Source organism: Drosophila mojavensis, unplaced genomic scaffold, assembly GCF_018153725.1.
Source record: "Drosophila mojavensis isolate 15081-1352.22 unplaced genomic scaffold, ASM1815372v1 contig_16, whole genome shotgun sequence".
NCBI classification, from domain to species: domain Eukaryota; kingdom Metazoa; phylum Arthropoda; class Insecta; order Diptera; family Drosophilidae; genus Drosophila; species Drosophila mojavensis.
In genome coordinates, this window is record NW_025318693.1 from 8,586,002 (window position 1) to 8,611,487 (window position 25,486).

Genomic DNA, 25,486 nt, shown 5'->3' on the forward strand with positions numbered 1-25,486 from the left:
ATATACTCTTAAAAAGTAAACATTAATATCGATGTCCAATTTCATTTCTTTGCAGTCATTTAGAACAGTTTGAGAACTAAGTTATATAGAGTACCTTAAGAAACCAAATATTACTAAATCAATCTATTAAATACCATATAACAGCCCCATGTAGATAAAGTTATATTAAGCTTATATAAAATTCCCTAAGCAAACAAATATCCCATCTTTGGTGTAGCTTTCACGAGCTATGCAAGCAGACCTTAGGGAGTTTACGAACTCCATACTAAACGATTTTTGTCGAGTTATTCGCAAAAGGAAGATTTTTTTTTTTTCAATTTTAATATTTTGCACATATATCTAAAGACAAATATGAAGGTATATTTGTTTAAGGAAATTTCTCATCATGACACATCATGAATCATAAATAAATGCATATTGATTGTAGACAAACATCAGTTGCTCAATTGTTGTTGTTGCAGCATTGGTGAGCTTTGTCATTATTAGCTCAGTTGGCAACAGTTGAAAGAGTTGGCAACGCTGGGCACGTTTATTGGCCAAGCTGTTGATGGCTTGTTTGACTTGGCAATGCGGACAAATTTACTTATGTACATAAATGCATTGCCTACACAGCTCGACCCGCCAGCTGCCAATTGGCTAGACAATTTCTATTAAAGGCAGTCGATCAAATTGACTAACTCTTGTCCGCCCCCGTCTCCACCTCTGCCGCTGCCACTGCCGCTGCTGCTGTTGCTGCCGCTGCTGCTGCTGCTCTGCACTATGTTGTCGCTGGCATTTGGTTGTGCAATGGTTGCAACGCCTTCCCCGGGGGGTCAACACCGGCCATATTTGTGGCAAGTTAACGGTACACGATGCAGCAGCGGCACAACAAGACACCCACAACACTCCGATTATGAACGGACGGACGGGGAGCATTGTTTTCGGTAATATTTCTGCTGAAGCTAAGAGGCATGAGACCATTGGCGCACATGCTGTGCCAATTAATAGTTGCATCTGTCTGCGATAAGAGGTGCTTATATTGCAGCTGCTTATCGCGCGTGCCGAATGCTGCAGGCCGGCCAGCAAATTGTTCAACGCCCCATTTTGTGGCAACAACTCAACAATTGCCACGCCGCTGGGGCAATTGTAAGGCCACAACTCAATTAAGTGCAACAGTTGCTGGTGTTGCTGCTGCTGCTGCTGCTGCTGCTGCTGCTGCTGCTGCTGGTCATGATCGTGTTTTATCGATTGCTGCCAATCGTCGCCAACTGCCGTCCATTTCCTTGCCACAAGTTTTGTCACGTTTCCACAGAAACGTTTGCCACAAGCCCCCATTCAGCTGGGGCACCCTTTGCTCCTAGCTGTAGCACGAAATTAATTTTGCAAATTTCGTTTTCATTACATTGATACTCTGTCATGAGCAGTGAAAGAGCTTATTGGCATTAGCATTTATGTTTGCCGATTCAGTTTTTCTTTTACATCGAACAAATATTAGGCAGTCAGCTAAACTCGCTTGCACTGCTCTCATATGTCTTGCTTCATATAACAAAAAAAAAAAACGAAGCTGCCTAAAAATAGCTTTTAAAAACTTGGCAACGCAGCCAGCTGCAACAACAACAGCAACAAAAACAAGAACAACAAAAGGAAGAAACCCGCGCTGTCTGCCGCAAACTTCCACTTCATTCGGTTTTATGTGATTTGTGGGAATGGGCATGAATATGAGCGGGTGAGTGAGTGTGTGTGAATGCTTATGTTTGCTGCCCTTATTCATTCATAAGAGCCTGCTCCAGATACCCTATAAATGTGACTTAAACAAGCTGATCAATAAATATGTTAATGATGTAACAGAAGTCGTTGAAATTTCCAAATTCCAATGTATATATAGATATTATATTATGGGGAATACTTTAATTGTAAGTTGTTATAGATCTTAATAAATTATATTTAGTACAACCTCAGGGGTCACATGATCTATGAAATCTAATTTTTAATTGATTAAAACACTGAATCAATCAGACCAGTTCCATCATGTATAATACATATGTATATTACATATCTTTCTACCTGTGTTATGCACATATAACATATCCTTGCCAGCTGCTCTCATCTACTACAGGATAACTGAAGGCCCATCAAATTTGAATAGTTTTACATGTTAATGTTTCGACTTTTTGGTGTGGCAACTGCCTGTGGTGCCTGCATCACCTACTACGTCTTCAGCTTCAGTTGGCTCGGAGCTCATTTTCTGGCAACGATTATGCTGATATTTGAAGTGCCTTTGATGCGCATTTCGTTTTTTTGTTTCGGCCATTTGGGCAAAAATGTATTTTAAAACTTGGGAAGCCGGCGGTTCGGACAGCTGGACAGGCGGACAGTTGCTGCTGCTGCTGCCGCCGCCGCCGCCTATTGATTTTTACGAGGCAAAGGTAAAGTTTGTTGAACCCCGACAGCAACAACTACCTGAAAGCCAGGCAGGCTTTATGTTGACCATTTTTGGGCATTTCGGCCAGGTAACAGAAAAAAAATGTGTGTCCATTAATTTTGGAATGGCGACAGCTTCAAGTTAACACCAATTAGTCGCATCCTCTGCTCTCCACAAACATTTGCATTGCATGCTGGGCATTTATTTGATTTTCCAAATATATATATATGTATATGTATATTTCTATATGAAAGTCACTTAAATCAACTAACTAACTTGGCTTGCAAATGTCATTGACCAGTTCAGTTCGGGGCATTAAAGTGCTTGAATTGACTTTTGGCACAAAACGTTTTGCTTAGCTGTTCAAACTTGTTGTTTGCTGTGACATGGGTCACAGTGTGGCTGCTCAGCCCAGGCACGTCCCCCCTAACAGCCCACACAATTTGTGTCTGGAACGCTTATAGTCTGCCCTCGCTCTGACCCTCTTTCTCTGTCTCTCTTTCTCTCTTGTGCATGTCCTAGGGGCCAGTCCATTATGCTGGCTTATTTGTTTTAATATTCGCTGCTCGTTGTCTCTCGCTAGTTTTGGCCAAAGTCTTTTGCATATCCCGGCGGCTTATCGTTAACAGCACATTAAAGGATTTCAGCATCTCGTAGCCAACGGCTCTTACAGGACATTTGCGAGTTTTGCTTTGTTTTGTTTTGTTTCGTTTTGGCTTATCGGCAACATTGTGTTAGGCTTTAAGACATGGCCAAGGACAACATACAAGGATTTCCGGCAGACAGGCTGTCTGCATGCTTGAAGGCCAAGGACATGCCACATTGTTGCCGACGAGCATACATGCAGATGTATGTATATATTCTTTGATTAAACCAATCCATCAACTTGCAATTCAATCAAATTCCTCTGCCACAGCATGCATAAAAACAATTGTGTTGCTGCTGCCGTGTTCGCTTTTATCTTCAGTCTATGCTGGCTGACTGGCAGTAGACGCTTGCTTCAGCCCGCACTTAATGCGCACTTCAGTTGATGTCCTGGACACGCCCCAATTGTGTTTTTGGCATTGTCTAACGCATTGTCGCTGACAGCATCTCAACAGACGCCGCAGCAGCAACAGCAGCAACAGCAGCAGCAGACACTTGTCTCGTCCTGGAGAGACCTCGACTTGAATATTTTAATGTGCTTGCTGCTGCTTGCCCGAGTCCTGTGTCGTTTGTGTTAATGTCACTTGGTAAACTTGGCAAAAGTTTTACGCTGCAGTCGCCGTGCCCCCCGCCACCCCGTTGCCGTCATCGAGATTCGGTCCTTGTCGTTGCCGGCTCGTTATCTATTGCCGGCAAACGACAGGCGGCAGCATTGATTTAATGACGTTGACGCGACTCCTTTGACTCCCAGCTGCTGCAGCAGCAGCGCTAGCAGCCATAGCAGTCATAGCAGCCATAGCAGCCTCAGCCCTAACCAGAATCCATCCAGAGCTACACCAAACTCACTTTCGGTCTACGCTGATCTGCTCAGCTACGCTTTATGCTTTATTTATTGATTTAAGTTTGCAATTTCTTTGGCATATCCTTTTTTCATTCCACACTTATTTGTTACTGGCGCACTTATCCTTTTTGAATCCACGCTCTTGCTTTCTGTATTTGTGCAACGTTTGCAAAATTTATGCGCGTTGCTTTCTCCTGCCAGCCTGGCCGACTGTCTAACTGTCTGACTGTCTGCTTGTCTCCTCTTCTGTTATCAGTTGAGCTGCTCGCCAGCCTCCTGCCACGTTGTCTAAGCATCTTTTAAATAAATAACAAAAAAACCAATTGCGAAGCATAATATGGCAAAAATAAAATCAAGTCAAATAAAGCGCCTCGCGTGGTGCATTGAACCTGACAGCCGACTCCTGCTCCGCCTGCCTGCCTCCTGGCCATGTCCTGACTGCATGCATGCTACTTTTATTGTATTGCCTTTTATTGGTTTTTGATTTGTCTTCGGCTTCGCTGTTTTTCTGTTGACTGATTTATTTACTTTTAGCCAAGCTTCTTCATTACCAATAAGGCGCTTAGTTTTGTAATGTAATGCGAGCGCGAGTCCTTGAGCGCAAAATTAATTATCGAAGAGTGCTGTTTGCCACGCCCCTCGCCGTCGTCTCTTGGTTGTTGAAAACGCAATCGTGTTACGCCCTTTGCTTGTTTTTTGCTTTTATTTTGTCTGCTTTGAAGTTTTCTTTCTTTTCGCTTTCTGTCTTGAATTTTATTTGTTTCTCACGACTGCATCTCACTCTGTGTGTGCACGCGTGTGCGTGTAATGGAATTATTTGCAATGATAACTCACATGCAGGCAACTCCTGTCTGTCTGCCTGCCTCGCTCTTGCTTGAGTCCTTCCATTCGACAGCCAATCAATGGTCGTCCAACTCAGGTTCAAAATTCGTCCTTCAGCCGCCGAGTTGCTCGCAACTGCAATTTAATTACTTTCTTTGGTTGCCTTTGGTATTTCGAGAGTACACATGCACACATGCACACATATGTATGTATGTGTGTGTGTATGTGTGAATGCCACAAATTTAACCCGAGCAACAACAAAAACTCAATTTAGCCATTTTGGCAAGAAGCTGCATTATATTCATGAGAGGCGAGCTAGGAAGCTGAGGGCATAGGTTGCTGTTCTGACGTGTGCAGAGCATGTGTACAGTGAAAGCTGCCTATGAATGAAAGTAGATTTCTGTAAGCGTATGCTTACATATATATATATAGGATATAAGTAAATGGAATAAATAAGTTGGCAGAGAATGGGATTTTAAGCAAGTGTTAGGGTGTTGGGTATGGTGATAATTTTGAATAATTTTATAGTCTTTTGTGATTAGTTTAGTTTCTCCCTTAGTTTCATAGTCTTTTAAGAGGCAAAAACTGACCAAAAATCTCAAATAATTTTTAGGTCTATTCGTCTATTAGCGTTAAAATTGAAAGAGATTATAAATGGATGTTAAGGGATCTTTAGTTATATTATAAAATCTTAATAAATAAATGGGTATATATTTTTTAAAAATTTAGAATTTTCCTATATATTTTGACTCTACTATATTTACATGTATGTACATACATATATTTAAATATTTGTTGTGAATCATTATTTGATGAATGCTGTCAGCATCAACTCATTGTGTACCTATTAAATATGTATGCATGCATACATATATACATATATACCTGTTCATTAGTTTGATTACAATCCACAATGTCGTCGCTGAGCGCATGAATTTCAATTTGTGGTTTCGCTTGAAGGCTGGTTAACTCCACTTAAAAGACAATTGTAAAGCGTTTGAGCTGAAATTTAAAGAGCAGCAAAAACTTTTGCTGCAAACTTGCTAACAAAAGGAATCTAAGGAGCAGCAGCAGGAGCGGCAGCAGCAGCAGCCGTTGGCCGTCGGAGGTTATCCTGGGGCGCTGTCCTCGCACATTTGCCAACGACCATGTGCTTTAAATCATTTTCATTTTCAGCAGCTGCTGTGGCTGCTGGCTGCTAGCAGCGCTCTGCCTTTGCCTCCCCCTCCCCCTTTCCATCTCTCCCTCCCTCTCTTCATACTTGGTCATTGTCCTGCGCTGATTTTGCGCTGGACACTTATCGCACCTTGTTTAGTCAGTTAAACTGTCAGCCAGACGTTGGAGCACGGGCAGCTGGGTGTGTTTAAGTATTTTGTTGGTTTTTTTTTTTTTTTTTTTTCTGTGTTTTGTTTTTAATGCCACGCCCCGCCCACTTGATTAATTGCAGTTTTCTGCGGCACTTGGTGAAAAACCAGCAGCCGCATTTGAGAGTGTCGCCAATTATTTATGTAAATGTTTTCGCTTGAAATGATGAACATTTTTATGGGCGTGGCGCTAGGTCTGGACAGCCGCTAAAAAAAGAAACTGCGCTTAATAAGCTGTTCAAAGCGAAAAAATACTGTGCTTAATTAAATACTAAAAGGATGTGTGTGAGTGTGTGTGTGTGAGCTGGTGTTAGTTTGTCTGGCAGCTGTCATTATCCTGGCTAACTCACATGCTAGCGCCTTAATTAGAAATGCTAATCAGAACGCGTGGCAAAGCCACTTAGCGACATTGCGTATACGCCATGTCGCACACCTAGAACGAGAGCGCATCTACCTTTTGTTTGCCAGCGTATCAGTCGATTAGTGGTCTCATATGTGTATGTGTACGTGTGTGTCTGAGTGTGTGTGTGTCTGCGGTTATTGCCTTGCTAGTTAGCTGCTGCTGCGCTGCTTTGACTTTTATTGGCCTTCTTAAAAATGTCTTCGAAGTGAGTGCACTGGCTTCAAGTTTCGGTTTCTGTTTTTGTTTTTTGGAGGAAGGAGATTTCATTTTTTAATGTCGTGTTTATTTTGACATTTTCATTATGTGTATGTGTGTGGGTGTACGTGTTTGCCTGTTGTCTGTCTGCATTACGCTCGAGTTTGCTTTTGTGTGGCTGTTGTTGCTTTTAATTATATTTTGTTTTCACGCCGCACATTTTGAACTCTTGGCTTAGCTGAAATGTGTCTGAAATGTGTCGACTGCAAAGTTGCAGCCGAAATGTATATAATATATATAATATCCTATATATATACACAATTTAAATGCAAGTTCAACATGAAAACTTGAACTTGGTTGCTTTTCTTAATCAAACTTTTACCATGAAGTTTTTCACTTTTACGTTATTTTCTCCCTCTCTCTTTGTGTTCTTCTTTCGGGCGAATGCAACTCTTGGCGCTATTGTATTTGAGCATTTGAGTTTAGAATTTGGTCTGCTCTTTTGTGCCCGTGTAATTAAAATGCAGACAGCCATTTGGCATTTCAGTTTTGCTTTGCTTTCCGCTTAGCTTTGCTTTCCTTTCATTATATACAAATATATTTTTTTTGTTTTTGCAATTTTCTTTTTTTTTTTTTTTTTTTTTGCAATTATAAAGATATGCGTTCAAAGTTGATAAAAAAAAAAAGGGGGCAGCAAAAAAAAAATAGTAATTTACTTCAACTGCTCCCCAGTTGCTGCCCTCGGGGTTTGGTCACCAATTAGTTGACTGCAAAAAAAAAAAAAAAAAAAAAAAAAAAAAAATAGAAACTGAAAAAGTGCAACAAAAGCAGTTTGCTTATCAGCTGTGTGTGATAAAAATGCAATGCGAATTGCTGCGCCTATTGGCTGCTTATCAGTTGAGCAACGCAATGCAAGCAGAACGAGTTATTAGTGCTGTTTGCTGTGCTCTGCGTGTGTGTTTAAAGTTCATTGATCCGCAGCGGCGATAAGGCCTGCCATATAAAAATAGTTTCGTTTTATCACTCATACGCACCGTGTGCTCGTTCTGACCTGATAAGCGTGTACAAAAATAACATCAAGCAACTGCATAGTAACACACATTGTAGCACACACACACGCAGACGACTCGCTAAATCGCCAGGGCATTAAGTTAAGTGGAAGAAATTACAGTCGGCGAGAAAGGCTGTGAGTGAGCGAGAGTGAGAGAACAGCGTGTAATTTCTTTTCTGTCTCTGCCAGCCAAATGGCTTACAGTTCGTTTAGTTGGCCTGGTAATATGCTAGGGCTTAACTTCCAATCAAAGCAATCTACTGTAAGAACATAAAACGCATGCTGTTGCAACTGCGACTACGACTGCAAAGGACTCAAGGAACACTCACCAAAAAAAAAAAAAACAAAAAAGGAACATAATAATAGAAAAATAATTAAACAATTAAATTTTATGATTTGGCTGCCATTTTTTTGTCGTTTGGTAATTTCTTCCATAAGAAAACTATTAGCGCCACCAAATGCATTTAAATGGCATGCTTAAACGCCGTGGGCGTGGCAACTTTAAGGTTTATTTATGTACTTTATGCTAAACATGATTATAATTGCCTTTCGGGGCCAATTTTAAAATACGTAAATGTGGCAGACAGACGTTCGCTCGCGGGGCCAGTTCAATAAACTGTTCGACAGATGCCGACGGAAAAATTTTCTAAGCATACTTATAGGGGCGCCAGTCAAGGCTAAAGCAAAATGAAAATGAAAAAAAAAAAAAAAAAAATGGTATTTCAAGAGATTGCATTTAGTTTTTAGCTTTTAGCATTTGCCATCGGCATTGGCATTGGCTTTGCCAATAAAAGGCCATTATGCTATAGAACATTGAACGCACAATAAATAAACCAGACTGGACAAGCACCAACAACAGCAGCAACAACAACATAAAGGGCAAATACAATTTATTTGCAAATTGATATTTAAGGGTCAGACCAGGCAAAAAGCGAAGTCAGCGCATAAATAAATGATTTGCCAAGAAGACAGTGAATACCCAACAACACGAGATAAAGCTAATGGCTAAATGCAAAAAAATGTCATTGAAAAACCGAAATGAAAAAAAAAATCAAAACAAAGCAAAACATGAGGCAAATGAAATGGAAACGAGTTGAAATATTTATTAAGAAAGTGACGAGGCTAAATACTCTATATGGCTTATAATATTTATAAATTAAAAAAAAAAAGATTTAGCTGACCTAATAGTTTTAAGAAAAAGCAAACTATAGCTTTAAAAATTCTTAGTACATAGATATAAATAATATATACTATATATATACTTGCATATGAACTAGAGCTACTTAAATCGACTTCAATACAAACAGAAATATAATTCGCAACTTCATGCAGGTCATCTTATAAATCAAGTTTACTACATGGCTAATCTAATATCAACAGCAGTCACTTAAGCTATGCATTACCTACGCTATTACAGATCTGGAATGCCCTTAGCAAGCATATATACAAATATTTTCAAAAATACAAATTAAATAACAGTTGTAACTGAAGAGCGCTTGGCATTTGACAAGCTAAAGAAGGTTGCTCAGCATTGCATTCAACTGGCATGTGTCCAAGATGAAAAATTCAAACAGAATTATTTCATGTCAAAAGCAAACTTCAAGTTCACTGAACCACGGGTAAAGTGCCTAATGAAGTTATAACAGCAAAATTTCATTTTGCATTATTTTCAATAGAATTTTACACTTGTTTTTGCCAAAAAGAGAGAGAGAGAGATGTAGAGAGTGAGTGAGAGAGAGCTTTCATTTAGCAATTGTGTCGCGCATTTGAATTAAGTGCAAATGATACGATGGCTGCAGGTGGAGCTGGAGCTGTAGTTGGGGGCATGCAACAAACGACACGCTTTTAAGCCACTTCGAGTAGCGCTTAACCCCCAAATGTGCCCCTCCAGCTGCGTGCGGCTGCCCCGCATTTGCCTTAACCAAAGAGTAAGGACTGCTTCCGTCTGACATTGGTCTGGTTCAGTCTGGTCTGGCTTCGGTATCTGTTTTGGTCGCTTTGGCTCGTTGCTTGGCTGCTTTGGCACTCCTTTTGCGTGTTTTTTTTGTTTCCATTGTCTGTCTGCTGGGTTTTCCTTTTTGTCTTCTCTGAATTTATTGAAATGTTTGTTTGTCTGCATTCGTTGCTGTTGCTGCTACTGCTGCTGGTTGCATTGTTATATGCCATGGCACAGCTGCGCCCAGAGTCCTGGCTCCTATGCGCCGCATAGCGTATCCCTATGCTCACCCGCTGCTTTTCTCCTGTGGATATTGTATTTTTTGTGGCCCTCTCGCAGCGTTTGTTGTCGCAAAATATTATTACTCCATTTCATTTATAAGAGTGCCGCCTGCTAGTTCCTTATGGCCCCGTGTTCCTGTCAAATCCTCACCTAAAACCTAAACTCCTCTCGTATCTAGTGACGGTCCTTGCCTCTATTTGTACAATGTTCTTTGACAATATTTTTATGCTACCATTTTTATGCTCAGTGGTAGGAATTGTGAGTAAGTTGGATAGTTGAGCTTGAGGCAGATTGTATGAGCTGATAGACTGACTATATGAAATGTGTGGATAAACGATCTCTATTATAGTTGTGTGATTTTCATTAAGCTAACACAATTAGATTCGAAACAGTTTTAGGCCTAGCTCTAGTACTTCCTGGAGAGCACTTGCTCCTTTCATATCCAAGGATATACAGTACCTATTGTGTAAGGTATTCAGATCTATTATTCTGCATAGTATAGGGTATCTATGTACATATCGTTCACTCTACCTTAACCCATTCAAATCCTTTTTTAACGCCAAACTGTTTGATCGTTTTCGCAGATTATTGTGCTGCAGCCTGTATAATTTCTAAAAACAGCTTATCAGCAATTACAGGGTATCTGGCTAATGCTCATTGCTATTTATGCGCTACTTCATATCCTTTTAACTGTGGCTTGTTTGCTCGCTTGGATTGCTTTTAAAGATTATTGTGCTGCAGCCACAGATGCAGTTGCTTAGCAAGAGTGTTGTCTCTGGTTGTGTATGTGTGTGTGTGTGTGTGTGTGTGTGTGTGTGTGTGTGTGTGTGTGTGTGTGTGTGTGTGTGTGGGGGGAGATTTCTAGCTAAACAGTTGGGGCTTGGCATGTTTGCAATTCCATTTCATTGTCAGTGTCATACGACGTTTGCTTGTTTTTCTGGCTTGTCATTGGCTTTGAATGCTGCCAGTTAATCTGTAGTGGAAAGGCGCAGCTGGCTTTGGCTGAGCAGCCGCAATATTAAAAGTCATTTTGTATCTGGGCTGCCACTTGGCCAAATTAAGCAGCAGAGCCAGTTGCCTCTTGAGTATCGCCTGCTGCCTGCTGCCTACTGCCACGCCCACTGGCACCTTGAGTGGCATTTTGTAATTCAGTTTTTGTTGCAACTTTCTTTTGTCTTTGGTCTTTGTTGTCGCCCACTTTATGGCAAGCCGTTTCATTTGCTTCGTGCTTCACTCAACTGGCAATACAATTTTTCAATTTCCACAAATGACAATCGTCAATTGACGTTGATAGTTTTTCCGGCAGGCAAGCAACCAGGCAGGCTTAATAAAATCGTTTGACATCAAATGGCTGCTAAGAGAGGACGCCCACAGTTGCTGTTGGTGGTGGTGGTTTGGTGGTGCCGGCACCATGTAGGCTGCTACTAGCAACATCAATTGTCGATTAATGAGGCGTTACACAGTGTCGCATAAATTAAACAACTACACTTCTTTCACATCGCCCAAAAAAGCAACTAAAATATTTAATAACAGCTAGCTGCTGCTGCCAGCTGCCTAAAGGGGCTAAAAGCGAGTTTCGTGTTTGTTTACTGTCTGCACAAACAAAACACGTAAGCACACACACACTCGCACACCCACACACTCCTGCACACATAGAAGTATTCATGTGCAAGGCCTGTAACCTTTTGAGTTTTTAACTTGCTGAAAAGTAAATACGTTGTAAATGTAGAAGCATACTTGTTAACTTTTTAATAAAGGCTAAGAGGCGGCCAAGGCAGCAAAGTCTGTGACAAAAGTTTTGCATAAGAATTTAATTCGAAGATATGATTAAAGGCGAAAATAAGGCTGTATAAAATAGACATTTATGCATTTAAATATGTTTATAATTTAAAATGTTCATACAGTAAAATATATGAAATAAAATATGCGTAAAATATTTATTCACATATTTATGGTAAACACTTTGTAATTTCCATGCAACCATTTCAATGCACTCAAACTGCCTGCAACATATTTTGCCATTCAAAAATGAAAGCCAACTCTTATTGACTGCATAATTTCCGCATAATTTACTACAAATAATTTAAATATTAATATTAACCAATTCATGCTAAATTGTACATAATACATGCTTGGCATGCATTAAATGAAATATCAAAATAGTAAATTTTTTAAAACTATAATATAAAAAAAAAGGAAATTTTTAAACTGAAATCTGTACAACAATTTGAATTGTCTGCTGTAAAAAAAAAATGGAATTAAATTTGATTGGAATATTGATTTCAGTAATTAAATCACATTTAATGGTAAATCAACCAAATCAGCAAAAAAAAAAAAAAAAAGAAAAATAAAGTTAAATAACGCGTAAGTTTTAAATGAATCAACTCTAATACTATCTCTTTCTCTCTCTCTTGCTCAGCCTGCATAGTGGCGCCAAATGTAACCAAAAAGGGGGGATAAACTCATGAAATTTCGCTCTCAAATATTTATGGCCATCGAAAGTAACAATTTTAATGGATTTCACCAACTTTTGAGACACTTGGCAACTATACATCGTATATGAAGTATATAGAATGTAGATATACATATATATCTTTGTATATATCCCTTCGCTTAGCTTCCCCATTTGCACAGCTCAGCCCATTGAATTGCAATTTAATTTAATGTGTTTATGAAAATCGTAGCACTTGGCAACGGCAATTGAATTGCCATTGTCTGCATAGGGGGTGTGGCACATGTTGTCGACTCGTAAGTGCAAACAAAAAGTAGAGTAGAAAGCGGACAAGACGACTATTGTATGCACTAACAATAGATAAGTTGGCTATACAATTTAAATTTAGCATAGAAGTTGATTGAGTGTTGAATGTTGTAAATAAAAACTATACCTCCTATAGTTCAGCTTCTATCAGATTATTCAAGACTATCTATATTATTCATATATAGATGATATAGGCTTTGCTTTTGGAAATAAATGGTTTTAGTTTTCAGAAAAAATCATTTTAAACTAGATATATAAAGCCATATAGTCCATTAAAATTGCTAAAATGCTGCTCTGCTCTGTGAGCCAAAAGAAGACGCCTAGCTAAAATAACCTCTTAAAGAGTATTCAAAGCGCCGCCTGGACTTTGATTTGTGGCCAGTACAATTACGAGTTACCAAATTCGTTGTGTGGCAGCAGCAACGCGACGACCCTTTAATAGCATGTGAATATTTATGGTCAAAGGGAAGCACGCTGTCTAAGCTGATTTATGCTGGGTGGCTGTGTGGCTGTGTGCCTGCTGTTGGCCAAGGAAATGACAACTGAATGGCTTCATTAGCGCCAGCAAACTTGGCCAAGTTTATTGCACTTCGACTTTTGACTTTAACAATTTCGGTGGGCAACGCACTCCTGCCGAAACTTGACAATAAAAAAGAAAAGTGAGCAAACTCAAGTGAAGAGAAATAAAAATAAATTTTCATGCTTATGAAAATTTTGTGGCATTCGAGCATTTGGGGCAAAGCCCCCCAAAAAAAAGCACGCGACACTCATAAATGATGTGGCAGGGCGTTTTGTGGCAGTTGCAACTAGTTGCGCCACTTGACCATTTGGGCAGCCAAATTAACAAATTGTCACGTAGCCAAGCAATATATAGAAATGTCTATAGATATTTCCCTCACTCTCACTCTTTGTATAGGAATTTCTATACGTCTGTCTCTTACTCTGTCTCACTCTCTCTTTATTTATTGACCAAAGGCATTGTCTGAAATTGATGGCGTGTCTTTGGCAGTGCTTTTTGGCTAGAGCTTAACTTGAATTGTTATTGTTATTGTTGCTGTTGCTGTTGCCGTTGTTGTTGTTTGTGTAACCCTAGAATATGCAATTGTTTTATGCCCAGCCCTCACTCAATCAACTCAATTGCGGCTTAAGCGTGTCTGCCATACCGAAAGCGCTTTTGTTTAATGAGTCAAATTTGTGCTTCGTATCGCTTACTCTACAACAGCCACCACGCCCACGCCCATGTCCACGCCCCAAAACTCAAACAAGCCTGGCCAAAAATTAAAGCAAACATTGATTAATCGAGTTTAGTGCGCCAGCTCGCGTTGATTTCATTGTTGGATGCGAATTTATGAGACAGACAAACATAGAGCAGGACTCTTGAATGGCTGCCCCCTTTTAGCTCAGCCTAGAGAATAGAATTTGGGAAGAGGCCAAGAGTCTCAGCACCTTGTGCAAATATTAATTTGCTGATTGTTTTGTTTTTCGCATTAGTTTTGACTGTTTTTGTTTGGTTAATTCGATTCAACGGGATTCTGCTCTCGGGCTGGTGATTAAAAGTTCTTTGCAAATATTTGCACAACAATTTATCGGTTCATCTGCATTGGCTTGAGCGCGTCTTATTAAAAGTGCATTAAACTTGTCCCGCAGCTGGAACAGACACATAAACACGTAGTGCTTCAATTCCCATTGCTGCAATTGATTAGGATGTACGTGTCCTGGCGTCCTTGTGTGTGTGTGTTTTAACTCTTATTACTAAATAATGCAGCATGTCTGTGTCGTTATGCGGGCGGGTGAGAGTGTGTACAGGTGTGCGTGTGTGCTGTTGTGTGCGTGTGAGTGCTCGGTCACCTGGGCAAACGGCAATTACCTGTGTGGTATTGAAGCTTCTCAAACTTTGATTAGTGTCTGCTGTAGCTTTTATGTATTTGGCTATATTTTGTGCATCCTTCAACACCTTGCGCATATACCCTGTAAATTTAATGTAGAGAATGTTGATATTGTATAAAAATGTAGAGATTGCTGATGAATATACGTCTGATAAGTAGGAAATGTGCATTTGATTTAGTCATATGACAGTGGATAATTTAATTGTACTTTCCGGCTTAAAAAATCGATAAATATCGATAGTTTCCATGTCGCGTCTTTTTCTTGTAGACATATTGAGTCTTCGAATTCTTCTCTTCATATTCCATATTATTTTAGAATCTATAAAGCTTACTTTAATATTAAAATATCGCACTTGACAAAGAAATTGATCATAGATCAATGCAACAGATACAGCAGACACTGCCTAAGCTGTACTGTTACTCACTTGAATCTCAGATTGAAATTAAGCTTCACTGTGGCTGTAAAACCCATACTCAGCTGACTTACAGGGTATCTCTGATGCAGTTAACCTCGTGCATGCAGTCTTATTATTTTGGCATTCCTATTGACTTTGGCTGCTTGACGGCTTTATTAGAGCTGCGGCTCGCCATATTGATTATCGATTGGGGAATTGGCCTGACTCAGGTCTGCGCTAGCCATTGTATATATACATATGTATATATGTGTGTTTGTGTGTGTGTGTGTGTGCATGTATGCTTTCAATTTAGCCATCCTGTTAGCCATTTGGCTTAGCCAGCTAGACACACACGTCGCTAGCTGCTTGGTTGGCTGAATGGCTGGGCACGTTTGGATTTTATGGTTCATTTGTTGTTGCGCTTAGACGCCAACGTCCTGCTTCTGCACACACACACACACACACACTTACAAACATATTTGTATAGTACGTAAACATATTGTGCTTATGCCTTGGCACCTTGGCATTATTATAGTTTTTCTCTTAGATACCCATAAATTCCCGCTCAATATTTGATTATGCTTCTCCTGCTCCCCCCACCATTCGAAGCTCAACTTTAAATTCAACGAACACCGACACACAGACACATATGCTAAACGAATTTCGTTCTTTCTCTTTGTATTTGCAGATTGAGGACGAGGGCAATCATGGCAATGATGAGACACGCCTCTTCATACTCTCATCGCTGGCCCAGTCGCAGATGAGTCGCGTCGCCTGCATCTTGTGCGAGGAGCCGTTGCTTGTATTCGATCGCTATCCCCTGGTCGATGGCTCCTTCTTTCTAAGTCCCAAGCAGCATTCCAGCGGCTGCATTGAGGTAAGTCCATCTCTCTCTCTATCGCTATCTCTTTCTTTCTTTTACTCTTTGTCGACCCTAAATGCTCATCATTAATAACCATCAAATGTTGGCGCTGGGGCTACACCCACGCTCGGTCCGCTTTCACTCGCCCACGTGGCGCAGGCAGAACTTTCAGCTGCAATTAGTTGTTGCAAATTTGACAGCAGGCAGAAAAGATTTATATACATATATATGTATAATGTGTCTTTACAATGGGTGAAATGTGAAATGCGCAGCAGGAGGAGAAGCAGAGGGGCTGCGAGCGGGCACCTTGGCGCACCTAAGTCGCCTTTATAGCATTTGCAATTTATGACCCAATTCAGTCAGCATAATTACAGCAGCGCCTAATAAACTGCCAAGCGGGCACAGTGTTGCTGTTGCTGTTGCAGTTGCAGTTGCAGTGGCTGCAGCACAGACGCACACGAAGCAACCGATGCGACGACCCACGTGCAACAGAGTCGCAGCAAAAGCATGAGCAACCTACGTAGCCAGCCTTTGGCTTTTTGTCATGCCTGGGCTGACATGGCTTCCCGCTTCCCTTGTTTGCGCTTTAATTTAAACCTGGATTTATAATTCATTGCCAGCTGGCCGGGCCTGGTCTGGTCTGGCTGGGTCTGTTTGGGTCTTGTCTGGGCCCTGGCTCTGTGCAGTGTGCCTCGACTGCTGGCTGCCACCGTCGGAGGGCCAGCGTCTCGTGGGCGTTTGCTATGCATTTTGCATTTTATTTGAAATTATTATGTCGCGTCGCCAGTTGAAGCCCTTTTTTTCCATGTAGAAAGCTGCAAAGAAATAATTTTTCATTGTTGAGCGAATGAATTATGCGACTGAACTAGAGCTCCGTTTTTTTTTTTTTTTTTTTTTTTTTTTTTTTTTTTGTTCTCTTACCAACCAAGTAAGCTTATTCAATGTGTATGTTCTTCTTGTTCTCCCATTCCAGGTCAAATACGAGGGACGCATGCTCTATTTGACCTGCGTATGCATGAGCTGCCTGGATGGCACCTCCAGCTGTCGTGTCATCAGCTGCCGGTAAGTGTTCTGAGACGAAGCTCAAGAAGGCTCCGGCCTGCCTGCCTGCCTGCCTGCTTGCCTGCATGTCTCAATGTAATTCAATCAATTCGATTATCTCTTATAGATTCTGCAATGAGCCCTGGGATGGCTCCAACCTGGTGCTTGGCACAATGTACGCCTACGATATCTTTGCGGCTATGCCTTGCTGTGCTGAGCGTTTCAAGGTGAGTAAAATTTAAGTTTGAGCTGTGAACATTTAATGTTAAAGCAATGTTAAATATTATACTATAACTTAAAGAGTTATAAGAGCCAAGAGAAATTAAGCTGATTTAATTGCACTCAAGCTTAAATAATATAATAAATAATAAACATATATGAGGATGATTTCAGAGTTGGGTAATCGTTAGAGTTCAAGAGCTTTAAAAGTTCATTAAGAGCTTAAATTATTATATTCCTCAATTATTTTATTGATATCCAGTAAACTTAAAAAGTACATTCAGCTTTTAAATCTCATTTTAAATTTAAATGTAATTTTATATATAAAGGCTTCATGGGCATATTCATATTCATATTTTTATCTGAATGTTTTGATAACTATTTGCTAAGCCAAAGCAACTAAGCCAAAATTCAAAGCCTTTAATACATTTTTCGAAGACAGTCAACCTCATTTAATATTTAAAGCTCAACTTTGAAGCATGTCCTGCTCAACTTTAAAAAGTCGCCTAGACTAGTTTAACATAATCCAAATAGTCTTTATTGCTCTATGCTCTTTCGTGAGCTTTTCATATGCTTAACTACTTAACCACCTCTGCAATTCCAGCTAATCTCTAAATAAAATTTTCGTTTTCATTTACATTTCTGTTTCTTTTTTTCGTTTTTTGTATTTTTCTTGCAGTGCAATAATTGCTTCAAGATGCTAATGCATCCACAGCAGCGGCTGAGCTTCTACAGCGACTACTCGCACGGCGTCACTTGCCCCTATTGCAACACGCAGGACACTCACTTTGTTAAGCCGCTTAGCTACTGCTACACCAAGAGCAACGCGACGCGGCTGCAGGCGATCGCATAACATGAGGCCCCGTTGGAGACACCAACGGTTGCTGGCGCAAATGTAAATGCGAACGCAGTCACAGCCAGTGGCAATGGTGCTTCAACGGCCTCCAAGCAGCCGCTATATAATGCGGCCATCGACTACTCCGCCCCCCTGCAACAGCAGATTAATCCCGACTTAATTGGCGCCCATCCGCACGCCCAACAACATCAGCAGGTAAGGCAGCAACAGCAGCAGCAACAGCAGCCACCACAGCAACAGCAACAGCAGCAGCAACAGCAGCAGCAATTAGCAACAGTTGCCCCCACAGCAGTGGCTGCCACACAACGTGCACCAGAAGCTGCATATTTGGTAACAGCAACAGCTGCTGCTCGTGCTGCCAGCTACCAGCAGCAACAACAACAACAGCAGCAGCAGCACAAATTGAGCTACTCAAATAGTCTGATGGCCATGGCGGATGTTATGAGCAAGTATCAGCAGCAACAACAACAACAACAACAACAACAGCAACAGCCACTCAAGCAATTGGGCCACTTGAGCCTGGGCCACGATGCCAACGGGCTTTTATTGAGCAACACAAACAACAGCAACGCCAACAACGGCAACAACAGCAACAACATTGGCGTTAGCAGCAGTATTAGTAACTTATTAATTAGCCATAATTCACAAAGCAACAACAGCAACGGCAACAATGGCGTCAAATTGAGCGCCTGGTCACAGTCGGCACCCGCCGCCCACATGGCCCAGGCGGAGGCCATATCCGCATTGTGGGGCTGCGCCAGCAATGCCTCAACCAGCGGCTCGACCAGCGGCTGCTCGTCGGGCAGCGGCTCACAGCCGTCGTTGAGTCCGACCAGCAGCCACAGCAAGGAGTTGCTCTGGACACAAACCTCGCCCAGTTGCGCCCAGCTCAGGGATAATTTCTACATAGCTAAGGAGCTAATGCTGCCGCATGCTGCCTCCCCCACGGCATCGTTGACCAGCTCCTCGGGCGCCTCCTCGAACGGCGGCAATGGCTGGGGCAATGGAAATGGGGCACACTATGCCAAGTTGAGTGCTGCGCAGAATATTTGGGAGCTGCCAACTGCTCAGGACATGTTTAGCGATCTCCTGTGCAATCTGCATATTAGCCAGGATGGCAACAGCAGCAACAGCAGCAGCAACAAGAGCAACAACAACAACAACATCAACAAGCTCAACGATGCTTCAGATGTGAGCTCCAATTCATCATCCGCAGCCGGCGAGCTATTGGAGATGGCCAACATTTGGCGACACAGCAGCAGCATGCAACATGCCATGCCCCAGCAGCAGCAGCATCTATTTGAGGAGCCGGCAGGTGGCGCTGCCTGCATGCAGCTCTTCAACGACTATCTAAACATGACCAACTAAAGCCGCAAATGTTACTCTAGCCAAATTTAACAGAGAATAGTAACAGTAACATTAACATTAACAGTAAATATTAACAGTAACATTACATACTAACAGAGCAACGGCAACACAAACAACCAACAGGCAGGTAAAAGCAAATTTCCAACAAGAACTTTTATAGCAATATATCCAAATAAAGAAAAACCAACTACTTTTGCCCCCTGCCAGCAAAAAAGTTGCTGTAGTTTCTTTTTAAACTAATCTAACAAAAAACGTCAAAACGATTTTACTAAAAAAGCAAAAAAACAAAAACAAAACAAAACGTAACTAAAAACAATATTTCTGTTACTTTTGTTGAGTTTAAACATTTTTAACACACACAAGCAAAAATGAAGAAAACAAAATCTAAATGAAAGCAATTCTTAGTTTTATATTATAAAAGAAATTTTTATACTACAAAAAAATCTACCAAAAAAAAAAAAAAAAAAGGAAAGAAGAGGAAAACGATTCGCCTACTTTTTGGCATGAAATTTTTTTCTATTATTTAGCGAGTATGAAGAATGATGTGAAAATGTATTGAAAGCAAAGCATTTAAGGTTCGTTGAAACAAGATGAAAATTTGCTGTGCTGCTCAATAAAAACATAAAAAATAAAACACACACACAAACAAATATAAAAATATATAAATTAAATAATATATAATGAGAAAGGAAACAAAACAAATTTTTGCTACAATTTTATATATAATTACGAAAAACAAAAATTACACATAAATTTATTAACTAAATTAAGCGATAAGTTGCACATCTTTACCTAAACGATTGGTAATTATTTCTAGATTATAGTCAGCGAATTGAAAAAGCAGTTGCAACCAACAAACACCCCAGGCCAACCCCCACCCTCACTCTCACATCCACCCTTAAGCACTCCACAACAAATTCAATAATTCAGTTAGAACCGGCACATGCAATCCGAAAATAGTTCAAAGCCCCATTAAAAAAATCCCCAAATGGTATTTGAGGAGGAGAACCAGTTGCCCGCCCATCCTAAGATATAAGTTTTGTTTTTATTTATATAAAAGTATAAAACAAAGAAGAAAAAAAAAACAAATTTTCGGCGCAGCGTGATTATTAATTAATAAGTCTTAAATAAGCTAAGAATTCCCCCTTAAGAAATATGAAAAATCAATTCAAAATTTTCGTATTTCATATTTCGGCTAGGTTATCATTTTTGTACTATGTATGAATATGTTTAGGTCGGCACCATTTTCTCTCCCCTCCCCCAACCTATTTCCCTCTCCCCACTATATTTGTATCTTTATCATATTCGTGTATCTATGTATCTATCTGTAGTAATTGTTTAGCAGCAAGACAAATTAGTAGCAGAACAGCCGTTTGTGATGGATCTCTTGTGTGTTTTGTGTGCATTGCACTCGCAAATCACAAATCGCTATCGATAGGGCTTTTTTCTAGGTTTAAGCAAGTATTTTTTTCTAAATTTAACAATTTACGATATTACTATATATACATATACTTATATGGTATGCAAACATCCCAAACAATTTAAAGAGCGGTTCAATGTTTCCTGTTTTGTGTTTTAATTTTGTGCATCAATAAAAAAAAGTCACCAGAAATTCCCCCCTCTACTAAACAGCCTTTCCAACTCATAAATTGTGTAAAATGTTTGAAGATTTCCAATCTGAACTTTTAATTAAATTAAAAGCAAAAACCAAATTTGATATTTGATCCCAACTGTGAAAAAAATAAAATAAAATAAAAAATTAAATTGTGGTAATGTTTCAAAAATTTTCAATCTTTACTTTGAATCAAATTAGAAGGAAAAACCAAATCTGATATTCAACTGTGAAATTCTTTCAAAAATCAACTCCAAATTGTGTGAAAATTTCAAAAGATTTCAATCTATACTTTTAATTGAATTAGAAGGATAAACCAAAATGATAATTCCAACTGTGACAGCGAATGATTCGGTCCTATCTAAACAGCAGAAACTGTGTTAAACGTTTAACTTTAATTAACCTCGATCGGTGTATTGTGTTGCGTTTATAACGTCATGATTCTAGCGATCAGACTTATTTCTTTCCTTAAGTTTTCGTCAAACTATCTGTGAATTGCGTCGCATCCATTGAATCCTTTTGTTAGTGATTTCCAAAGTTGGTTCGCTTCGCACTTAACATTTGCCTGTGACAAGAAATTTTATAAAAATTTAAAAATCATCCCGACCCATCCCCTGTGTTAAACATTTTATAAAAATGTCTAAAAATATTTACCACAATTGCCTCGATAAGATATGAAAAAAAAATAACAGCCAAAACTGTGAACCAAATTCAAAATTTGTGACTCGTTCGTTGCGAACAATTTTTTTTTATAAATATATTAAAAACCCAGCCTCAAATAACTGTGAACTCATTTAGAGATTAAGCAAGTCTATCGAATTTGCTTTTGATTTGTTTTCTAATTCCCACTTTATTTTCCCTTCTCCTCTTTCTTATGATACAATTTTGTATATTTTCTTCTATTTGTATCTTATATGAAATAGATAATTATAACAAATTTTCTATTTAATTTCATACTTAGTCTTGTGATACAATTCGCAAATTTCTTTCCATCTCAGTCCATTGTGTACGTGGAAAAATTGTAAATATTGCAAAAATTAAATTCAGTTTAAATTAAAATTTTCCTTTTTCCGTTCTTCTCAGTCTTGTTATACAATTTTGTATATTTCAATCTCCCTCTCTTATACCTGTGTAAACTCTACGCAACGTAGAAATTTTTTGAAAAAATTAAAAATAAAAATATATTTAACAGTGTGATAAACTTTTGATATTATAGACCACCACAAATAAATCCTGCCCTCTTCCCTAATTCCCTACATTTTTGGTGACTTTTTTTTTTGGCTTGGTTTCACTCCGAAATACCTTAAAAGCTCGATGGGACTACGTATCTATGGGCTATAGTTATTAGTTAACGGATTTTTGTGCATGTGCCGCGATTCCCAACACTGAAAATCTTGGCAGTTTTTCTGAATTTGCCGCCATTTAAGTATACCAAAAAACAAAAACAAAATATATTCATTCAAGCAGGAAAAATAAAATGGGGAAAAATGAACGAAGTGATAGTAAAAGAAATGTTTCGTTTGCATACTTAACTATATAAAATTATGCTTAAGTTTATAAGTATATAAAATACATATATACATATAGTATATATACCCTAACATTAACAAAGAAGAAAACTCCCAACAACAACACTTTTGGCATTTACTTGAGAGAATTATATATATATATTTAGATATATATGAATCTGGCAAACAAGCGTATATAATTTTCGTCTAAATTTAAGATTTAACTCTATCTATAAATTCAAAAGAAAATTTTCATAAAATACATTAATATATATATATATATATATATATATATATACAACCCACACACACACAAATACACCTAGACATTTAATTGGCAAACGCACATACCCTCACACTCACTAAGAATTTTATAGATATTCCTCAAGGATTAAATACACACATACCCTATATGCAAGGTCAAAGGCAGTAGCAGCACGCACTACCAACTATGATATAAGTCAGCCCGTGTTTATAACGTTTTTTGCTTAGTTTTTTTATTTAGTTTTGAATTTTATTTTTGTTTTAGTTCAATGTGCAAAGTAAAAAAAGCGTAAAAACTAACTAAAAATAAAATAAGGAAAAATAAAAAACTTATGCCCACCTCAGCCACCAAGAAAAACAAACCATTAATTAAAAAAAAAAAAAATAATAATAATAATTAAAAAAACGCAAATCCTTAAATAAACAATAAATAAAGTAAACAGTAGTCACAACTTTCAATACACACGCAAATAGCAATAAATAATTTAACATTAAAAAACTAAATAACTAAAAAATGAATATTAATTAATTGAAAACATTTAAATATAATTTATATTACCTCCTTAGCAAAAATCAATAACAAATCATAAAGAATATAACAAAATTTATAAAAAAAAAAAATGAAGAGAATATTTCAAAATGAAGACAGTTTTTGTTTAGTCTTATTTAACTTTAAATATGAAATATTTAATTTTAAAATCAATTTTGAAATTTGTTTTATTTTTATGTTTGATTCAAATGAAAAGTAAAATATTTGCACGCTGCCCAAAATTTTTGCATATAATATATATAGTAAACTATATTTATATGGCTTCAACAATATCTTCAATATATACATATATTCAAATTTCGTACCCCCACATAAAAATCATCTATATATATATATCACCAAATTGCTTAAAACTTCAGCCAAAATTTCTTTAAAAAAAACATACACACCAAATTTTTGATAGCTCCCCAAACGATCGATTTTTAGTGGACTTTCAAGTAGCATCCATGAGCTCTCTCAGATCATCTGATGACGAAATGTACAAATTGGTCGAAATTTTTGGCAATTTGTTGCGAGGGGGTGCCCAGTCTCTAATAAGAAACTGTATTTCAAAGCGTAGCAGATATTTGTTTTCGGTTTGTTTTTATTTTTTATTTTATCGTATTAATAGATATTTACTTATCTCTTCCCCTCACATGTATTTATATATTCATTTGTAAATCAATTTTTCTTATTTTTCGGTATATCTGTCTGCCCCCCACTCTCTAATTTCTAATCGTATACAAAATTTTTAGCACACTTTTTATTTTGGTTTAAGCATTATTTGTTTAATGTGTAATATAATACTTTGTACCTTTTTCACTTATGTTAAAGAAGCAGGCAAGTCCCAGTGTGTTTGATACCCTGAAATCGTGTGTGCAAATGCAAAGAGCAGCAGTAGGCCTGGTCACACCCATAAAATATATAGTTAATATATATCAATATTAATATATGTTTTCTCTATCCGCATGTCCATCTTTCAAACCTCTTTTTTGCATAACATCGATAAAAATTTTTATTTACATTTCCCTAAAAATGTATTTAAAAAAAAAACTTATAAATGATGGAAATTCAAGCATTGCGCACTGTTCAGGGTATTTTCTGGTCGAATATTCCCGGCTGGAGCACTTTCTAACTTGTTTTCATTTTGTGTTTCTTCATCAAGCCCACAAATATAAAAAAAAAATAAAAAAAAATATATATATAAAAACAACACGAAACAAAATCCCATCTTTGTCTACTTTTTAATGTAATTTAGTTGAATATTTTAGTTGATTTTTTATTATATTATGACTATTCATAATTGAAAACTAAATAAATTTAATTATACATCAATAAAATATATACATATAAACAGAGAAAAACAAGAAAAATCACATAAATAATTACAACTACAAATAACTTTTTGCTATTATTATTATTATTATTATTATTATTATTATTACATTTAATAAATATACAATTTTTGTTGAATTTTAAAATGATTAAATGAAATATTTGTATTATTTAAAAAATTTGTTTTTTTTATTTATTATTGTTTATTGCAATTTATTTAGTATTGGTTTACTTTGGTTTGTATGATAAATTTTCTTTTATTAAAGCAAGTATTTTTAAAAATTGAATTATATAAATTTGCCGGACGACAAACTGCCGAGTTTTGCATACTTTTTAGACGTGAGTAAAAATCCCTTTAGTGAGTACTTAAATCGGTAGACTAGACCAATCCGATTCGTATACCTTTACCGTGAAGTGTATTGTATAGTATTTATTGGAAGATGCTGAAGGCCTATCTAAGTTTTATACTCGTTCAAGGTGTGAAGAAGAGTTTATTAATTCCGTGCAATGTCCGTTTATCTACCTGTTTGTCTGTCTTGACAAATCTTGAATTTGAAGATATTAAAAGAATATGAATATGAATATATCCATATAGCATATAAAAAAAACTTCTTCCACAGTTTTACGGTTTACAACTTCTTTTCATACAGACAATTAAATATCCACATTCAATTCAATTTTAAATCTCTGTTTCATGAACGAGTATTACGTAGTCGGTTTCATCCGACTTTCACTTTTATGTGTTATACCTTAATTTGTTTTTAAGTTCCCCAATTCCTTACTTAAATACAGATACAAATAGCAACTTGTATAACGTAGGAACATGTTAATCGCCGCATAAATACACAAATACACACACACATATATACATATACATATAAAATAGCTTAGCAATTGAAGTCGCGCCTCGGCG

The 25,486-nt window shown here is 38.1% G+C and overlaps 1 protein-coding gene across 1 annotated transcript in view; it reads left to right on the plus strand.

The window, feature by feature from the left end:
- Positions 1-19,552, plus strand: part of LOC6572985 (headcase protein) — a 108,207-nt gene extending 88,655 nt beyond the window's left edge. Inside the window, exons 3-6 of the mRNA XM_001999051.4 lie at positions 15,668-15,856; positions 16,815-16,903; positions 17,010-17,109; positions 17,781-19,552. Of these exons, the coding sequence (XP_001999087.3) occupies positions 15,668-15,856; positions 16,815-16,903; positions 17,010-17,109; positions 17,781-17,954 (552 nt within the window). The 3' untranslated portion in view covers positions 17,955-19,552. The remainder of the gene's footprint in view (positions 1-15,667; positions 15,857-16,814; positions 16,904-17,009; positions 17,110-17,780) is intronic.
- Positions 19,553-25,486: the final 5,934 nt, after the last annotated feature.